Genomic DNA, 18,318 nt, shown 5'->3' with positions numbered 1-18,318 from the left:
TGAACAAGAGCAGAAAACGTGAAAGGTCAAGGCGAATATACCAAAACCAACAAGGAAGTAAAGAGAAGCTTAAGAGACAAGCAAAGATTCATCGATGGTTGTGCCTCAGAAAGCAGCAAGCCATGGAGACCTGAAAAGTTCTATGACATAACAAGGAAACTTTCCAGCACATACATTATGCAAGAAAGACCTGTTAAAGACAATGCTGGGGAAGACAATGATGGGAAACGAAGGCCAACAACGAAGATGGGTGGAACTCTTTGAAGAGCTATTGAGGCAGCCTGAGCAGCAGTCTCCACTAGACATAGAGCCAGCTAATAAGGGCGTGCCAAGCAACAGCAGCAGACCAAGCAAGGAAGAAATACAGCACAACATCAAACATCTGAGGAATGGAAAAGGAACAGGACCCAGCAACATTGCTGCAGAGGCACTGAAGGCAGACACTGAAACATGAGTAGACATGATCTACCTCATGTTTGGAAGGATCTAGGAAGAGGAAAAGGTGGCATGAGACTGGAAGGAGGGATAGCTCATAAAGAACATCAAGAAAGGTGACCCGAGAAATTGTGCAATTTAGAAAGTGATAACTCTTCTATTAACCGAGGCAAGGTGTTCAACAGAATCATCCTGAATAGAATAAAGGAACAAGTCCAAACTCAGTTGCAGGACTGACCAAGCTAGCTTCGACAAAGTTAAATCCTGCACAGACCAGAATGCACACTGCACATTATCACTGAGCAGTCGCTGGAAAGGAACTCCTTCCTCTATGTCAACTTCATCGACTATGAGAAGGCATTCAACAGAGTGGATCGAAAGACCCTTTGGAAACTCCTACGCCACTACGGTGTGCCAGATAAACATTTAAAAATCACCAGGAACTCTTATGAGGGATTGGACTGCAAAGTAGTCCATTGAGGACAACTCAGGGAAGCCTTCCAAGTGAGAACCAGAGTCTGCCAGGGTTGTTCGCTCTCAACTTTTCTCTTCCACCTGGCCATAGTTTGGATCATGAAGACATCCACAGCAAGGAGAAGAGATGGTATCCAGTTGACCCCTTGGATGCAGCTCGATGACCTGGACTTTAAGGAAAACCTGGCCCTAGTCTTCCATGCCCACCTGCAGATGCAAGCAAAGATCAGCAATGTGGAAGCATCATCAGCACAACTTGGCCTCAACATCCACAGGGAAAAAAAATAAGATCCTAACAGCTAAAAAGGCCAACACAACTGCAGTCACTCTTGCAGGTGATGCACTGAAGGAGGTTGAGGCCTTCACCCACCTGGGGAGTATCATAGACAAGCAGGGTCGCACAGACGCTGATGTCATGGCAAGAATTGGCAAAGCAAGGGCTGCCTCCATTCAGATCTTGAGCTCCGAGGACCTAACACTGCTAAGCAAAATCAGGCTTTTTAACACCAACATAAAATTGGCCCTTCTGTATGGAGCAGAAACTTGGAGGACAAAAGTGACCACCACCAACAAAGTTCAAACCTTCATAAACATCTGCCTAGGAAAAATCCTCCAAATCCCCAGGCCAAACACCATCAACAACAATGACCTATGGGAGTAGACTTCCCAACTCCCTGCTCTTGAAGAAACATGAAAAGACGCTGGAGCGGTCACACCCCGGCCTCCGCAAGCCTAATTCATAGCATCGGGCAAGCCCTGACCTGGAACACTCAAGGGAAAAGGAAATGAGGAAGGGCAAGAAACGCCTGGCACCGGAGCCTCGAGGCTGACTGCGTGGAGATTCATTACACCTGGAATCAGATTGAAAGTAAAGCCCAGGATAGAGACAGCTGGAGAGTCCTGGTTGATGGCCTATACCCCAGGAGGGGTGGTAACCAGAGGTAAGTAAGTGGCCAATTGAGGTTGTGACTGGACATACAAAGCCTGCGTAAGAGTATGGATGTTTACACCTATTGCCTCTAAAGGATGTTCTCCTGACATATCATGTATTAGATTAATATTAGAGTGGTAACTAAAACAAACATATCTACTTTAGTAACTGTGTTTTATTATTTTCTAAATGTAACACTTACTGTAGTTCTCTCAAGTACAGTATGTCCCTCTGAGCAAGGACTGTAGGCTCTAGTTAATCACAGTGAAACTGAGTGGTAATAAGAGAGCTACGGGACTGAGTTTGAATACCTATAAAAGGTAGAAATTTGTGGGTGGCCACTGTATTCTCAATGACACCTAACTTGGAAACACCCACGTCGTCTCCTATAAAGCTATGCAAAATAATATGCCACACTTGCTGTTTTTCTGTAGTCTTGGGCAGGGTCTGCAAATTCCAGCACAATAACTTCTTAAACAAATTAGACATAATATTTCAAAACTATACTTTATACCATTTTCAGAGGCCTCATGGAACCAATGTAAGCTTCATGAGTATCCCAGAATGCCAAATTGGGATATTCTCCAGGTTCCAAAATAAATGGAACTCCCTGGAACCCAGCATCTTCATAGATGAGCCATCTAAAATGTACAAAAAGAGAGGTACATGTTTAACACAAATTGAAAATACACACCTAGATTGCATGCATTTACACTCCTGTAAATAACAGAATAATTGTTTCAATATATGTTTTGGGTTTTGCCTAGGATCAGAGTTAGTTGTATGCTTTACACATTACAGTGAGACCTCTTTGAACCCCACCCTTTTATCACTACCACTTCCCCACCTCATTTTTGGTATTGAGATCCTTTTCCTACTTCTAGATCTGGTTCGACAATGTTGTTTGTGCAACACTAGTTGTTTATAAGATACACAATTTGGGTAAGCCCTCTTGAACCTTTGGCTTGTTTGGTTCAGCTTCCTTCAGCCTTGATTTGAGACAGCATTAATCATATCATGGATCAGCCCAGATGAGTATATCTTTTTCATCACATGGCTGATTAGATGTCTCATTCTGCTAGCTAGGAAGTGGTTCTATTTTGAGGACTGATAGACTGATTACACCTGAAAAGTACACTCAAACGTCACACTTTTTTGTCACACTTAAAACTTTGTCTCATACAAGTACTTGTACCAAAAAGCAATCATTTTTTTCCTTGCACGACATGTTGGTTCACTTTACAGCAGAACAAAAGAATTGCTATGGACGCCAATGGTCCTTTCTTCTACTGTTTTCCAATAGAGGAAACACCATTTAGTGTCCCCAGCATCCACAATGTCCCCTGCAGCCACATTCATTCATCAGGCTTATCATACTTTTCAACACACTCTACTCCTGCTGCTGAAATGGTAATTCAGTACTGTAGGAAGCTGGCCTGGTGTGTGGTGGACACCTATGGTATTGGCACCTTATACCAGGTCCAGGCAACTCCTATTAGTGAAATGTAGGCAGTGTCTAGGAAGGCAGGGCTCTCTAGAGGTAGCTGTGGATGAGCAGCCAAGGCTTATCTGGGAGACATGCAAGGCTTATGCAATACCACATTAGTCACGCAGCAACTTATCACACGTTAAAGAACCACACAGTATTACAAAAATAAAGGTACTTTATTATAATAACACAACACTAGATTACTTATAGGCAGTCCCCAAACTGGAGGTGAGTACACATTATATATATATATATATACATACAAAATAGTAATAAAAAATTCGCATATTAACAAGCATTGGCACGAATTAGTGAAAATAGTGAAGGCCTTGGGAGAGGGCAAACTAGCATATTAACAACAACAAGCATTGGCACAAATTAGTGAAAATAGTGAAGACCTTGGGAGAGGGCCAAACCATATACTAAGAAAGTGGAATGCGAAGTGAAGTCCCCGCCCAAGGACATGGAGCAGTTACAGGGGAGCTGGAGGAATTAGGAACCCTAAGAGGGGAGTGCCTGAGTGACCCCCAGCGACCAAGAGAGCAGAGGTAAGTACCTGGTCTTCCCAAGGACTAACAGGAGGATTTAGAAAAATGACTGAGCAAGAACAGGACCTGACAAGAAGAAACCAAAGGTGGGTTCTGGAAGAAGAGGACCTGCAAAAGAAGGGGACAGAGTCCAGTTAACGCTGGAGTGTCCAGTGGGAGCAGGAGCCAGTTCCCACCATTCTGTGGATGCAGAACCAGGTTGGCAAGGGAAGGAGGAGACCAGCTGTGGAGCCCAGGAGCTGAAGAGGAGTCCTTGGAGCGGTGCAAATGGTGTCAGTGGTGCAGAAGAACCACCAAACAAGCCTTGGCAAACGCAAGAAGAGCAAAAAAAGAGTTGCAAGGCTGAAGAGGACCAGCAAGGCCCAGGGGACTCGACCCTTGGAGAGGAGTCCGAGGTGACCCTCAGCAGTCGGGAGAGCCAACAGAAGCAGTTGCGGCCCCCACGGGCAACCCACTTGCTGCAGGCACAGTAAGTAGCAGTAAGGCCCAGTCAGCACACCTGAAGAGGAGTCCCACGTTGCTGAAGCAGCAGAGAGGAGACTGTGCTTGGCAGGATGAAGTGGTTGGCAGGATGAAGTGCTGGGGGCCAGGGCTACTCTGAGCTTGAAGATCCCTTTGAGCAGGAGACAACAAGCCTTGGTAGTTGCAAGAGTCGCAGTGCACAGGAGTTCTGTCCTGCAAGGAGAGGCAAGGGCTTACCATCACCCAAATTGGGCAGAGAGGACCAAGGGGAGCACTCCAGACCACCACCTGTGATGCAGGATCCATATGGTTCCAGAGGAGAGCAGATCCATGCAGTCGGATGTCATTGCTATAGGTGCCTGCAGATGCAGGGGAGTGACTCCTTCACTTCGAGGGAGATTCCTTCTTGCTTCTTGGTGCAGGCTGAAGTCTTGCTAACCTCAGAGGATGCACAGCTGGGGAAATGTTGCAGCTTCTGGAAGGAGTCGAAAAAGCAATGTTGCAAAGCGAGGCCATCACAGGAGTTGCAGTCTTGTCGGTTCACGAAGAGTCCAGTTGCGGTTCTAGTGGCCAGAAGTGGAATAAACGATGCAAAGGATTCGTGGTGGAGTCTTGCACATCGAATCTGGGGACCCACCCTCAAGGGAGTCCCTAAATAGCCCTAAAAGGGGGTTTGGTCACCTAGAACGGTGACCACTGCCTGGCCTGGCCACTCAGATGCTTCCAGGGGCCTGTGCACATCTTCATTTCAAGGTGGCAGAATTGAGTGGCCACCTGGAGGAGCTCTGGGCACCACCCCTGGGGTGGTGATGGACAGGAGACTGGTCACTCCCCTTTCCTTTGTCCAGTTTCGCCCCAGAGCAGAGACCAGCGGTCCCTTGACTGGTGCAAACCAGGTTTATGGAAGGAGGGTGTTAAGGAAGTGCACATGCCATGGAGAAGTCAAACTTTTTTATTTGCATTAAGTACAAAAGCATATAGAGCCACCACAATGGATCATTTCCTGCTGCCACCACTTACTTTTTTCTGTTCTCCTCACCTTCCAAGTTGCTAGGTTGCACCCGCTCACTGTGATGTACCCAAGAATCTTTAAAGCACATCACAGTTGAAGGGACAGTCCATGTTTACATACCACAACAGAGGGCACCAAATGCACCCTTCAAAGCAAACCAGTGGCTTAGGGAGGCTGCCCATCCAAAGCCTAGTAACACCTATTTCCAAGGGAGAGGTTGTTACCTCCCTCTCCCACAGGAAATCCTTTGTTCTGCCTTCCCCTGCTTAAGCTGCTCAAGAAGCAGGAAGGGCAGAAACCTGTGAGGGGTGGCAGAAGAGTGGGCTGCCTGGAAAACCCTAAAAGGCTGGTAGGAGCAATACTGGGAGGTCCTCTAAGGAGCCCCCAGAGTGCATGGAATCATACAACCAATACTGGCATTAGTATTGGGGTATAATTCCGACATGTTTGATACCAAATATGCCCAGGTTTGGAGTTACCATTATGTAGCTGGACATAGGTAGTGACCTGTGTCCAGTACACAGGTAAAATGGCTTCCCCACACCTACGAAGTCTAGTGCGATGGTGCTGAAGTTCATAGGGGCACCTCTGCTTATGCAGGGGCACCCACACACACAGGGACCTGCACCCTGCCCTCTGGGCTAGGAGGGCCTACCATAGAGGTGACTTACAGTGAGATTGTGGTAAAGGATGCATGCACCTTTCCACACAGGCTGCAATGGCAGGCCTGCAGACACATTTTGCATGGGCTCCCATGAGTGGCACAATACATGCTGCAATCCATGGGGAACCCCTGGTCCTCCAATGCCCTGGGTACCCAAGTACCATATATTAGGGACTTATAAGGGGGCACCAGTATGCTAATTGTTGAGTGTACAGAAGTCCTAGGCAACCACATTTAGAGGGCAAGAGCACAATCACTGGGGTCCTGGTTAGCAGGATCACAGTGAAGACAGTCTAAGCACACTGATAGCAGGCAAAAAGTGGGGGTAACCATGCCAAATAGAGTGACTTTCCTACAAGTATACCTGGCAAATCTGGCTAAGCCATTAGGCCTGGCTTATAACTGAAAGAGCAAGTCAGAAAACTATATGATCAGCCAAACCTAGCTATTTACCCCTTCTCTCCTTTTATCTTTCACTTTGCTTGCAGGAAGACCATCAATTTGTGATTCCAATAGGGGTTGCATTCAGGATTTAGGGAAATGCAATGAAATTGCAGTAAAGATCAGAGCGGTGGTTTCCAACCTTTTTACTTCTGTGAACCCCCACTTTTTCATTACTGGAACACAAGGACTCCCACTGAATGATTACTGAAAGCTGAGGACCTAATCTGTTAATATTATTTGGATTTCTAAGCAGTTGTAGACCCTCTGAGGAGGCTTCACGGACCCCCAGGGTCCCAAGACCACAGGTTGGGAACCACTGCATTAGAGGTTAGATACAACACTATTATAGCCACAAGTATGTGTAGTAAAGTTCACAGTGTTTCAAATTTTTTGCTTTTTTACATTGAAAGTATAACATGTAAGTTTCTCACTTTCAACATACATTCAGCAAGTCGGAATTGCTGAACTCGCAGGCATAGCATTGGGGAAGGGATTCTGTTGTGAGGCAACCTGTAAAAAGTTGATGATCACCTACGTATCTGTGGACAGAAATGTTGACATTCCAATGTGGAACAACCAACAATTATAGGTGAGTATTTACTAAGTGGTAAGTTTGTGGGTACTGACGTTATCCTTACAGGTAGTTTTCAACAAAGAAAAGCATATAATGTGCTGGGAAAAACAAGAGCAACTGTATTTCTAAGTTGTAATTGGGAGGGAACAACGAAAGAGGTTTAGAGGAAGTGCTTCTCTACAAGGGAAAACATTTTTGCTGTGAAAGCACATTCACAGCAGATTTACATACAGAGAATTTCCCACTTGGTTGAAATTCTATATGAATATACTCTCTATCGAGGAATTCCGGATACAGTCTAAGCATTGCTCGCAAATCCAATCAAAGTTATAAAGTTGATCCAAATGTAGCAGCAGCCACAGAGGAGCAACTTTAAACCACAAGCCCCTTGTCAATCTATTTCCAAGAAATATTATTGGTACAAAATTACAATTCTAGATCTTCATAGTTTTATAGTTTCAGCATTTAATATGCCCGTTCTCATTAAGACTTAGTAGCAGCCTTTAACACATTGGCAGCCGCAAGCCATCCTGAAGCACAGGGGTGGATGAATGATGTTAGATGAGAACTACAGCAGTCAGAACTTTACCTCTACTATTTTCATTTTCTTTAATGCGGAGTTAAAATAATTTGTCAAATTAGTTGGTCATCACGGGGGGCGTTGCCAACATGGCGACCGGAGCGGCAGCATAAAACTGCAGCTCCGATCCCTGGCCCGAACAAGTATCCTGTTTGCGGTGCCTGCGCCTTGGGTGAAGGTAGCAGGCGTCGCCCAAACCCGCTGACCCAGGCCCGCGCTGCTGACCGCGTCCGGAATTTGGACTACGCGCCCGCTCTGTGTTCTGCGAGCGGGTTGCCAGAAGGCCGTTTCCGTGTTCGCGGCTGCGGCCTAAAGACCTCGGAGTTCGCGGGCCGCCCACCCTGGACCCGCACCTACTGCCACATTAGCGGCTGGCCCGGAGGCTGAGCCGCGGGAAGGTCCGCTCTGCTGTTGGAGCCGTCGGCGGCTCTGCCTGCGCTGGGGTCCGCTTCTGCGTTCCGGCCGCCGTGCCCGCCAAGCACGATGCGTGTGGGCTGCTGAGCGGCCGGGTCCGTGATCGCGTCTGTGCCCGGGGGGCTCGCGCGGATGCGAGCCGCCGGGCTGGAACTTGTGCCAGTCATTACACCGGAGGCCGGGTCGCGGCTGTGTCGGCCCGGCTGGGGTTGGCTCCACACCCTTAATTAGGCCTCGGGGCAGCCGCGTTGAAGGAGGCTGCCCGCTACAAAAGCAACGCGGCATTAACGAAGGCCTCTTACACCGCCCTGCGGCACACACCCCCCGCCGACCGCCGGAGGAGGCTGGCACCGCTGTGCCCTGGACACCCTGGCTGGAGGAGGGTCCTACACCAGCAGCAGCAGCTGCATGCCAGGTGAGGCGCCCGCTGCACCAGCGTCCCGCTGTGCGGACTAGCCCGGGACCCACATCAGGGACTGAACTTACGTCCGGCCTGGAGGCCATGCTACAAGTCTCAGCCCTGCTGACTAAGCCTGAGGTGGGTGCGCGCCCTTGACTGATCTTTGAACTGCGTGTGGTGCCTGTGAAGTCCTGCGGGGCCCATCGCTTGAGGCCACGTCGTTGTACCCAGTGTGGGCTTGCCGGAGGGGTGAACCAATAATAGAAGCGCAATAGCCCTTCAGACTGCGCTAGCAAGTGCTAATTTAATTGACCACTATCTACGCATTCTTCCTCATCGACCCTCAACTGGGCGGTCAGCCCTCAGCACCCAGGCCGAATCGCTCTGTGGCGCGCTCCCCAATCTGACCGCATGGGACATTTCCAGCTATCCTGCTGCCCCGCAGCCCCTGTGAGGATCTGGGGCATCACCATTTCTCTCATCTACAGCAGCATAGCGTGCTCGACCCATCAATTGCTGGTAGTCGGAACGGGCGCTAAGTTTGAACTAAAACATCAGTGCACCCATCTCTCCACCAGATATTTACCAGCTCGCATTTCCAACACAAGCCTGCAGGTCCGGCCCGGTAGCGTGTGAAGCGACTCCCACGCCTGGTACACTACCCTGCGGACGGTAGTATATCGCTTTTTGCTTTTCAACGGCTACCCTTGGCTCTCCGGAACTGCGCCCTCACTGCGCCACAGGCAGCCTTTCTTTTTGAACACCCCTCCCGCATCGTCTCCATCCGGCTCTATTCTGCCTGGATCCACCTGAAATCACACTTGCCAAATGGTCAAACCAAAAACCCCACGTGCACCTCCGGGTAAAATGGATCTCGACGCCCCCTCTCCCACTGACACCCCAGCGTCCATGCAACTGGCTTTGCAGAAGATGGACCTCACATTACAATCACACACGTCGCAGTTCGAGAAGATATTGCAAGCTATCCTAGACACTAAGTCCACCCTAGAAGCCAAAATAGGCTCGGTGACAGAAGACCTTAACATACTCCGCACTGATCAACACGCACTGACCGACAGGGTGTCTGAATTAGAGAAAGACTCTGCAACACTACCCCGTACTGTGAAGGATCTCCAATCGCAATTATCACACTTAACAACGGAGGTGGACCTTTTAAAACGCAGAGCTGAGGATGCAGAGAGCAGGTCCCGACGCAACAACATACGTTTGGTAGGATTTCCTGAACGGGTCGAGGGCCCCAGCACAGAATTATTCATAGAACAATGGCTTACGGGCACAATTCTCAAAGACAATATCCCGAAGTTCTTCTCTGTCGAACGTGCCCACAGGGTTCCGGGCAGACCCCCTCCGCCTGGTGCGCAACCTCGCCCGCTGATTGCGAAACTCCTTAATTACCGAGACAGAGACCTCATTCTACAATTATTTCGCAAATCCGGTCCGCTGCATTTTGAAAATGCAGTGATCACTGCTTATCCAGACTTCACAACAGAAGTCCAGAAGAAACGGAGCTCTTTCTATCGGGTCAAAGAATGCCTTCGCAAGCACCACATCAAGTATGCGTTGATGTTTCCAGCCAGACTCCGGGTACAAGATGACACCCGTGTACTCTTCTTCACCACACCAGAAGATGCCTGGACCTGGCTACACGCCAAGGGCTTTGCCGACCCAATAGACATAAACACTCCAGGTAACAGCTGGTCCTCACCCAAGACAAGACGGAAGCAACGTAAAAAACAAGGCGCTAAACCCTCACCTGAACAATCACAAACTGAACGCTCCCTTCTCTTGCAGGCCACGTCCAGATTTGTTAATACATCACCAACTGCCCTGTCTAATCAAACTGATGGGGAACTAGACCATGATCCTACCTCTGATTCGGCGGAATCCACACGTGGCCCTATTCTCACGCCGCGCACAGCAGACGATCTTTGTTAAACTAACTGAGATCTTTTCATCCCTGCTCCTTACACACAATAACAGGACTTCCCTCCCCCGGATGTCCTAGTGGAACTTGGTGGCACTGCGGATCCTGAGACGTGACGCGCGGCCAGCGCACGGACCTGGGCGGCGCACGCAGCATCATAAGCAACTTGGGCAGGGTAATCTTATCACTCTGTACTAACGTTTTTTTTTTTTGGCACCCCCCATGTGCCATATGGACTGTTCTCCCATGCCGGCAATAGCCGGAATCTTTTCAATTTTTTCCATTTTTTCACTATTCTTGTTGATGTTATATATTGTTTTAGAGTGCATTTTTTTTTTTTTTAGTTATTGGTTTTGTCACACGCTACTCCACCGCAAATACAACCGCAAACGCCTACCCCGCATATACCACATCAATAGGTTCACATTTAACAGTGCTGGGAACGCTGCCTGGCTAGCTTGGGAGAGTAATTGTTGCAATATTTCCATAATGGGACCAGGGGACAAACACTTCTCCAGTTCAGTTATATTTATAAATGCATTATGGCTTCTCAAACACAACGGGGAATCTTGAAATATAAGATACTCACATGGAACATTAAAGGTATGGCAGCACCGCAAAAGCGACAAAGGATTCATACATTTCTTAAAAGACAACAAGTACACATTGCCCTGCTACAAGAGACACACCTCTCTAAATCCACGTTAGAAAATACACGCTTAAAATGGAAAGGACAATTACACGCCACCACTTTCTCTTCCTTTGCTCGCGGTGTGGCGATTTGGATTGCCCCTGGGGTCCCATTTACTACATCTCGCACACAATGTGACCCAGAAGGTAGATATGTGATACTAGAAGGCGTCCTTGATGGATCCCTATTAGCGCTAGTTGCGCTATACTCCCCTAACTCTAGTCAAGGTGACTTCCTGAATACGCTTACCACTGGCAGTCTCAGTGACCCCGCATTAGAGTGTATTTGGGGCGGTGACTTTAATAGCGTTCTAGATACTCAAATAGATCGCTCGTTCCCCCCTCTTATTGCCGCTCCATCCAACCGAGCCTCACAAGCCTTAGCAAAATGGGCCTCTCACAATGATTTAAGAGACATCTGGAGGTTGGGTCACCCCACCCACCGCGAATACTCCTATTACTCACCAGTACACAAATTACATACCAGAATAGATATGATCTTTGTGTCCACAACTGTAATCCAGAAAATGTGCAGTACCGAATATCTGGCACGCACTATATCAGATCACAACCCACTATGCGCAATAATGGCCTGGGGCCACATGCATACTCGCATACCAACATGGCGTCTGCAGCCAGAAACTCTTTTAGATCCCCCCTTTCATGTAGAAATCTCCAAACAATTGGCTAATTACTTTTCACTAAATAAAAACACAACAGCATCTCGGGCTACAGAATGGGACGCCCACAAGGCGGTGATACGTGGCCAATGCCTCGCAGCCACAGTGGGGGTAAAGAAGATACTCACTAAAGAACTACAAGACCTAGAGGTTAAGCTCCGTAAAGCGGAGATCGAGGTTTCCAGAGGTGAGGCCACACTAGCTGGACTGAACTCGCTTAAAGCTGCCCACAGAGAAGCAGACACTAGACTGTGTAAACACGACTACAGACACTATATGACACGGCAACACGCTGAAGGGGATAGGTTAGGTAGACTACTGGCGTGGCTTATCCGCCAACCCTCGCAATCATCACCTATTGGTGCAATACGTTTAAGCTCAGGCGTCATTGTCAATACTCAATCTGAAATTAACGACGCCTTCTCTACATACTACTGTGATCTATATACACCTCCCCCCCCCCCCCCATCGGAGCAGCAACTAACTGACATATTAACGTTTGTCTCTCACAACCAACATATTATAGACAATGTCACCGCCTTGGATGGTCCCATTACAATAGAAGAATTGCGCTCAGCACTAACGCAGATGGCACGTGGCAAAACCCCTGGCTCAGATGGCCTCCCGGCAGAGTACTTTAATTCCCATGCTACACATCTTCTGCAGCCACTCATAGAAGTATTCAATGAAGCGCGTAATAAATTACTATTACCAGAATCCATGCGCGAAGCTCTAATAGTCGTTCTCCCGAAAGCAGGCCGCGACCCTTTAGACGTTAAATCATACAGACCACTCTCTCTTCTCAACACAGACTGTAAATTATTGGGGAAAATACTGGCAAATAGGTTACTTCCCCATCTAGAAAGTTTAATACACTCGGACCAGTCTGGCTTTATTCCAGGGAGAAGCACCTTTTTAAACATCAGAAGACTGCTTCACATAATGCACAGTAACACAGAACCAAAAGCTGTAGCCCTCTCCCTAGACATTGAAAAAGCGTTTGACACGTTGAGCTGGGATTACCTTCTACGTACACTTAAAGCGTTTGGATTTGGCCCCGGTTTCCTACGTTGGATCGAAACGCTCTACTCTAAACCCACAGCTCGTGTCAAAAATGGTTGTGTTATCTCTGAGGCGTTCCCCATAGGCAGAGGCACCAGACAGGGTTGCCCATTATCCCCTTTATTATTCGCTATAGCCATGGAACCACTAGCAATTAAATTACGCAGCTACGCACACCTATGGGGCATTCCCGAATCCAACACACATCATATTATATCCTTATACGCAGATGACGCCCTGATATACCTGCGTAATCACTCTGCCTCCATGGCGGGGGTGCTATCAATGCTTGATTCCTTTGCCCTGGCCTCTGGTCTACGCGTCAATTGGTCCAAATCAAGTATTTTTCCTCTCACCCCTATACTAACAGACCTTCACATGACATTACCGCAATATCAACTCCCATGGTCACACACTACCTTTAAGTATCTCGGGATCCAAATTTATCACTCCATTGCTGACCTGAAAGAAGGCAATATCGATAGGGCACTCAGCTCCACTCGCAGCTCAATGTCGTTCTGGGGCTCGCTCCCTTTATCTCCCATGGGTCGTGTAGCGATAGCTAAAATGCTCATCCTTCCAAGGTTTTTATATTTTTTTGCTGCCCTTCCGCTGTGTCTGCCACTGACGTTTTTTAACAAACTGCACTCATTATTAACTGATTTACTCTGGGGCAGGGACAGACGCAGAGTAGCGTTAGCTACAACACAATATCCGCAAGAGGCAGGCGGTCTGGGTATGCCCAACTTCGAGAGATACTACGCAGCCTCTCAGCTGATGTGGGTATCCACATGGCTCAAAGAAATCCCCTCCCCCGAATATATAATGCTGCAGGCATATCTGGCCCCGCAAACGATACTGTCCTCACTTTTATCTGGTCCTAGCCGCCTACCCTCCAAACTTATACTGTTAGACGCAGCTCGTTTCTGCTGGCGCAGATACGTTCAAGGTAAGACCCCTTCAGCTCCTTACTCCCCTCTGTTACCGCTGTTCCAGTTGCCGAATACCCAAACACTATCATTAAACCACGATACACGGGACATAAGTACACTAAACGCAGGTGACTACTACTCTAGCTCTAAAATGCGTACTTTCGCGGACCTAGTGGCTGCTGGGGTTATGCACACAGGAGCCTTTCTGATGTATAACGCCATTAAACGTCTACTTAACAACCTTTGGGGATCTAGTAACATTGAACCACCTGAATCCCAACTACTCACCGTTATTCTTACCATGGGTAGCGCAAAAGGCACCATAACTAAACTATATAAAGTACTGTTAGCGGAAGACTGCTCTGCGTTACCGCTCGCTAAAGCACGCTGGGACTCTGTCCTCCCTTCACCATTACCACAAAAAATATGGACTGCGGCTCTTACAATGATTAAGTCAATATCCCGCAACCCTCGGTTGCGGTACACCCAATTCAATTATATTCATCAGGCATATTTATCTCCGGCCTGCATTCAAAGAATATACCCGAGTGCAAACCCGTCATGCCCTAGATGTGCTATTCCAGCAGCAGATTTCCACCATATGGTATGGAGCTGTCACCCCATAAATTCAGCTTGGCATCGGGTTACAAATGCCACAGCAGACATCTCATCTCATACTCTGTCGCCCACCCCAGACTCTTGTTTACTTGGCATACGTCAACGCGCCAAAGGCGATAAACATCTGCACAGATTTATTGATTTGGCATTTGTTGTCTTTAAACGCTTAATAGCCACGCACTGGAAAGCCCCACACGTACCATCTCATTCTGCCTGGCTTCGAGACTTACACAGCCGCTCACAAGCCGAAGCTCAGACATTACGCTTACTGCAACACAAAGGCCTACTACAGGATGGCCCAGAAATCTGGGACACTTTCGTGGTAGCGATTGAAAAAAAGGATGACACATACCCCCCTTAATAATAAGGGAGAAAAGAAAGAAGTGAAAAGAGAAAAAAAGAGGGGAAAGAATAATAATATGTTTTTTTTTTTTTTTTAATAAAATAACAACGGCAGTGGCATTATCCTTCGGTTTAATAATTACAGTACGTTATCCTCAGCTGCCCCATCTTCAACCATTCTGTACACTAACCTCCTCATACTCCCTCCTAACGTAATGTGGTGGCACTATTGGATGCTCATGCCGGGGCCATGCCTTCATGCACCTTAAGCCTTGCTTTGTTTATCCCTAAAGCGGCTCCATGCCTTATTATATTCTCACAACCAACATCTCAATTGTGTTGCCCCGTCCTCCATCCACAACAATCGGATCTCCTCTTCATCCCTCCCACCTTCCGGCTGGTGTATACAGTATCAGGAATAATATTAGCGGTGCCTAGCTGTGACCTTAGTTAATTAGTTGCATAATTTTCAGTGGTGTTCTTGGAACTGTTCCGCGCAACTGCGCTGTAGTGACTTATAAATGAGTGTAAACAATTTGGAAGGTTATCAATAACTAAACGTGTTGTTGTGTGTGCACAATGTTTAATAAACAGATTTAAAAAAAAAAAATTAGTTGGTCATCACAGGGATATCACAAATTAAGAAAGTGAGACTCAAATGATGAGTAGATTGAAGAGTATTTAAACTGCTTGCAACTTTATATTCAATACTATGAACATTATTTGAAAAAATATATGTAAAGCCTGCAGCTGTTTTCAAAACACCTTATTTTAAAAGAAGGGCTGATTTGAAACAACACAACCGCATGTAGGGGGAAAAATATGCCTTACCTACAAGCATCTAAGTTTCCTTTTTGGTAAATGATCAAGCTTCCAATATGAATCTCATCTGTATACCTTTGTTAATCATATGTACTTTCCAGTGCCACGACTCACAGATTTAAGGAACCCTTAGCGGAGACTCAAAATTAGGCAGTGTCACTTTGGGAGTGGGATACACTGTATCCTTGCCTGAATTTCTAAACTACCGCCTCAGCCAGTGAAAAAGATTAAAAGGTCTGCTCGAAAAAGAAAGTATAAGTTGCCCAAAGGATGCTAGACGTGTTTAAAGATAGGTCGATTTTGAGATTCTTTGAAACCTAAGAATGTAATTAATCTAAGAAAAAAAAGCTTTGATACTGGTGAAAACGTCAATAATGTGCAGTCAATTTACAGCAGGAGGCACGGAGAAATGATAAATCATGCCAAAAAATATTAAAACGTAAAGCCATTCAAAGTCCAGAAGTAACTGCATAGTTGAGCTGGACATCATAGTAGAATGATAAATACAGACGACCTTTAGTCACGGATCCTTTTCTTTGCCCACTGTTAAATGTGCAAGGTCTACAGGACATCAACACCTCTGAACCTGAATATTTACATAAGCTAACCATTTCATACATTGCCTGTGTGCATATCCTTGTAGCACAAGTGCTCACGTCTGTCAAACAAATGGTAAACATGCACAGCCCGCTGCACACTTCTTACCTAATGTACCTCGGGATTGGAACACTTTGCACCATTATATATTCAAATCTTATTGTAAACGCCCAAATACCTCAGCACAGTACCTCTTTTAGTCAAAGCGTAAATATGAGCGCACACTGTATAATCAGATGTGTTCTAGAATTCGAGAAACATTAATAGATAAAACAAATTCTAGAACCTGTCCAAAGTGGCACGGTATAATAAAGTGCACAGAATGGCTGGATAGCATGTAATTTGTTGCACATGTAGCACACTGTCTTTTGTGCATTTGTGATCTGATAACTTTATTCCGTGTTTAAAAGGGTACCAAAGTTGCCCAAATATCGGTCATCTCTGCAGAGGCTACATTCGTGAAGTACAAAACTAGGCGTTAACCTTTCTAGCATCTGCCAAGTTAGACACAAATACCTCTGCGAGGTTCTGCTATGCAAGGAATGATGACTGGGTCATGACTCATTTCACAAGAATCAGTCGGATCCTTCTTGAAACGGGATTCCTATTAGACACATGACAAGATTCATTGCTTAAGTATGGCCTATCATGCACCTTTGCATTCCACAATGTACATAAACCCTTGAGCACTAACACTGCAGGTGTAGATAGGAGTCACATATGACAGAATAAAGAAGCTGCCCTGATCAGGTAACTGTTTATTTTAATATTTTGTAAAACTCGGCGAGAAGTGCTTATTATTATGTTTAGTGGTCTAACACTAGGAGAGGCACAATTTCAGTAACAATACATTTCTTGTCAATGTTTCTATCTTACGTACTCTTGTGGTCTTAGTTAAAATTTGGTGGAGAAAACTTGACGGATATTCAGTCTGCCGTATTACAAGTGTCATCGGCTATAATGCACTTGTAATACCGTTTACAGGACATCATGTTTGTGACGGATTGTCCTGTCCACCAAATTCTAAATAAGGACGTTAGTCTTAAACATTCTCCAATCATGATATATGCAAACGCTATAAACTGCACTGAAAAAGAAGACAAAGTTAAACAGATGGCACATATTTACATTGTAGAGAATTTTTTGCAAAAGCTTTGCCCGCGTGCACTGGTAAGATCTCCCCAGTGTGTTTCACCACTCTATTTGATTGGTTGAAGACAAGCCGGTAGTGTTGTACCTCAACTTGACTGGCACAAGAGGGATGTTGCGTGTATAGTTGGTCACCACTGAATTTTAGGACAAAAAGTATAGGAATTGCTACTAAAGACGAGTACTTCTTTCTAGCTCCTATTACCAATCTATTCTCTCACACAATGATAGAAGATTACAAACCAGTACACAAAAAGAGATGGTAGTACCGTTGACTAGAGTGAATCACTCAAACATTTCTAACTAAATGCCTATCTGCGGTAGGACCAAAATCCAAAGACCAGTAATTTTAGAAAGCACGTGACGTCATCGATGTTGCTGCCCTATAAAATACACATATGGAAGCAGCAAGAAAAGCCACCTTTGATTTGACAAACTGGGGATGCAAACCATCTAAAAGCATGGAATTTAAAGACACAGTAGTGCAACCCACAAAACAATGGATACATTGACAGCCTGTCTGTCAGGCGAATAACCTAACATTGCAACAAACAAAGAAAATATATTTTGTGTAAACAAAATTAAATTCCATAACACTTTGGTATTCAAGTACTAAAGTGTGTCTTCGGCCTTTAATGCGAGATACCAGGTTAAGAGACCATGAGACAGATTTCTAAGCTGATAATGTAGTCAGAGAACATTAAGAAATAAATGAAGATAAGTCCTCCGTATCATGCTGCCCCTGCTGCAACAAAAAATCAGGCTTTGAAGCTCAGCGTGATTAAAGTTCACATAAATTGGGGGCTTGAGAGTGATGATAACAACGTAAACAGATGTCTGTCAAGTACATAATTTAAGGTCTTTGGTACCTGAGCCCCCGCAACTAGAAAAAAGTAACATTAACAGGGTAGGATAAAGAGGCAACATCCAAACTTATAGTAACAAGCACTTCACTCAATCCTGTATTGTGACTTGGCCACTGGTAGGCTCGATTGGTTCTCATCAGACAGGTTCAACGAGCCATATGTTAGATGCTAAGCAAAATAGCCAATAA

General features: G+C 46.1%; 1 protein-coding gene across 5 annotated transcripts in view; it reads right to left on the bottom strand.

The window, feature by feature from the left end:
• Positions 1-18,318, bottom strand: part of CRYBG1 (crystallin beta-gamma domain containing 1) — a 785,716-nt gene that overhangs the window by 156,120 nt on the left and 611,278 nt on the right. For all 5 annotated transcript variants that reach the window (XM_069235429.1, XM_069235430.1, XM_069235431.1 and 2 more), the window contains one exon: positions 2,355-2,481. In XM_069235429.1, coding sequence (XP_069091530.1) covers positions 2,355-2,481 — 127 coding nt within the window. The remainder of the gene's footprint in view (positions 1-2,354; positions 2,482-18,318) is intronic.

This window comes from Pleurodeles waltl, chromosome 5, assembly GCF_031143425.1.
Source record: "Pleurodeles waltl isolate 20211129_DDA chromosome 5, aPleWal1.hap1.20221129, whole genome shotgun sequence".
Lineage (NCBI taxonomy): Eukaryota > Metazoa > Chordata > Amphibia > Caudata > Salamandridae > Pleurodeles > Pleurodeles waltl.
The sequence above is the reverse complement of the archived record's forward strand: the minus strand, read 5'-3'. Positions and strand labels throughout refer to the sequence as shown.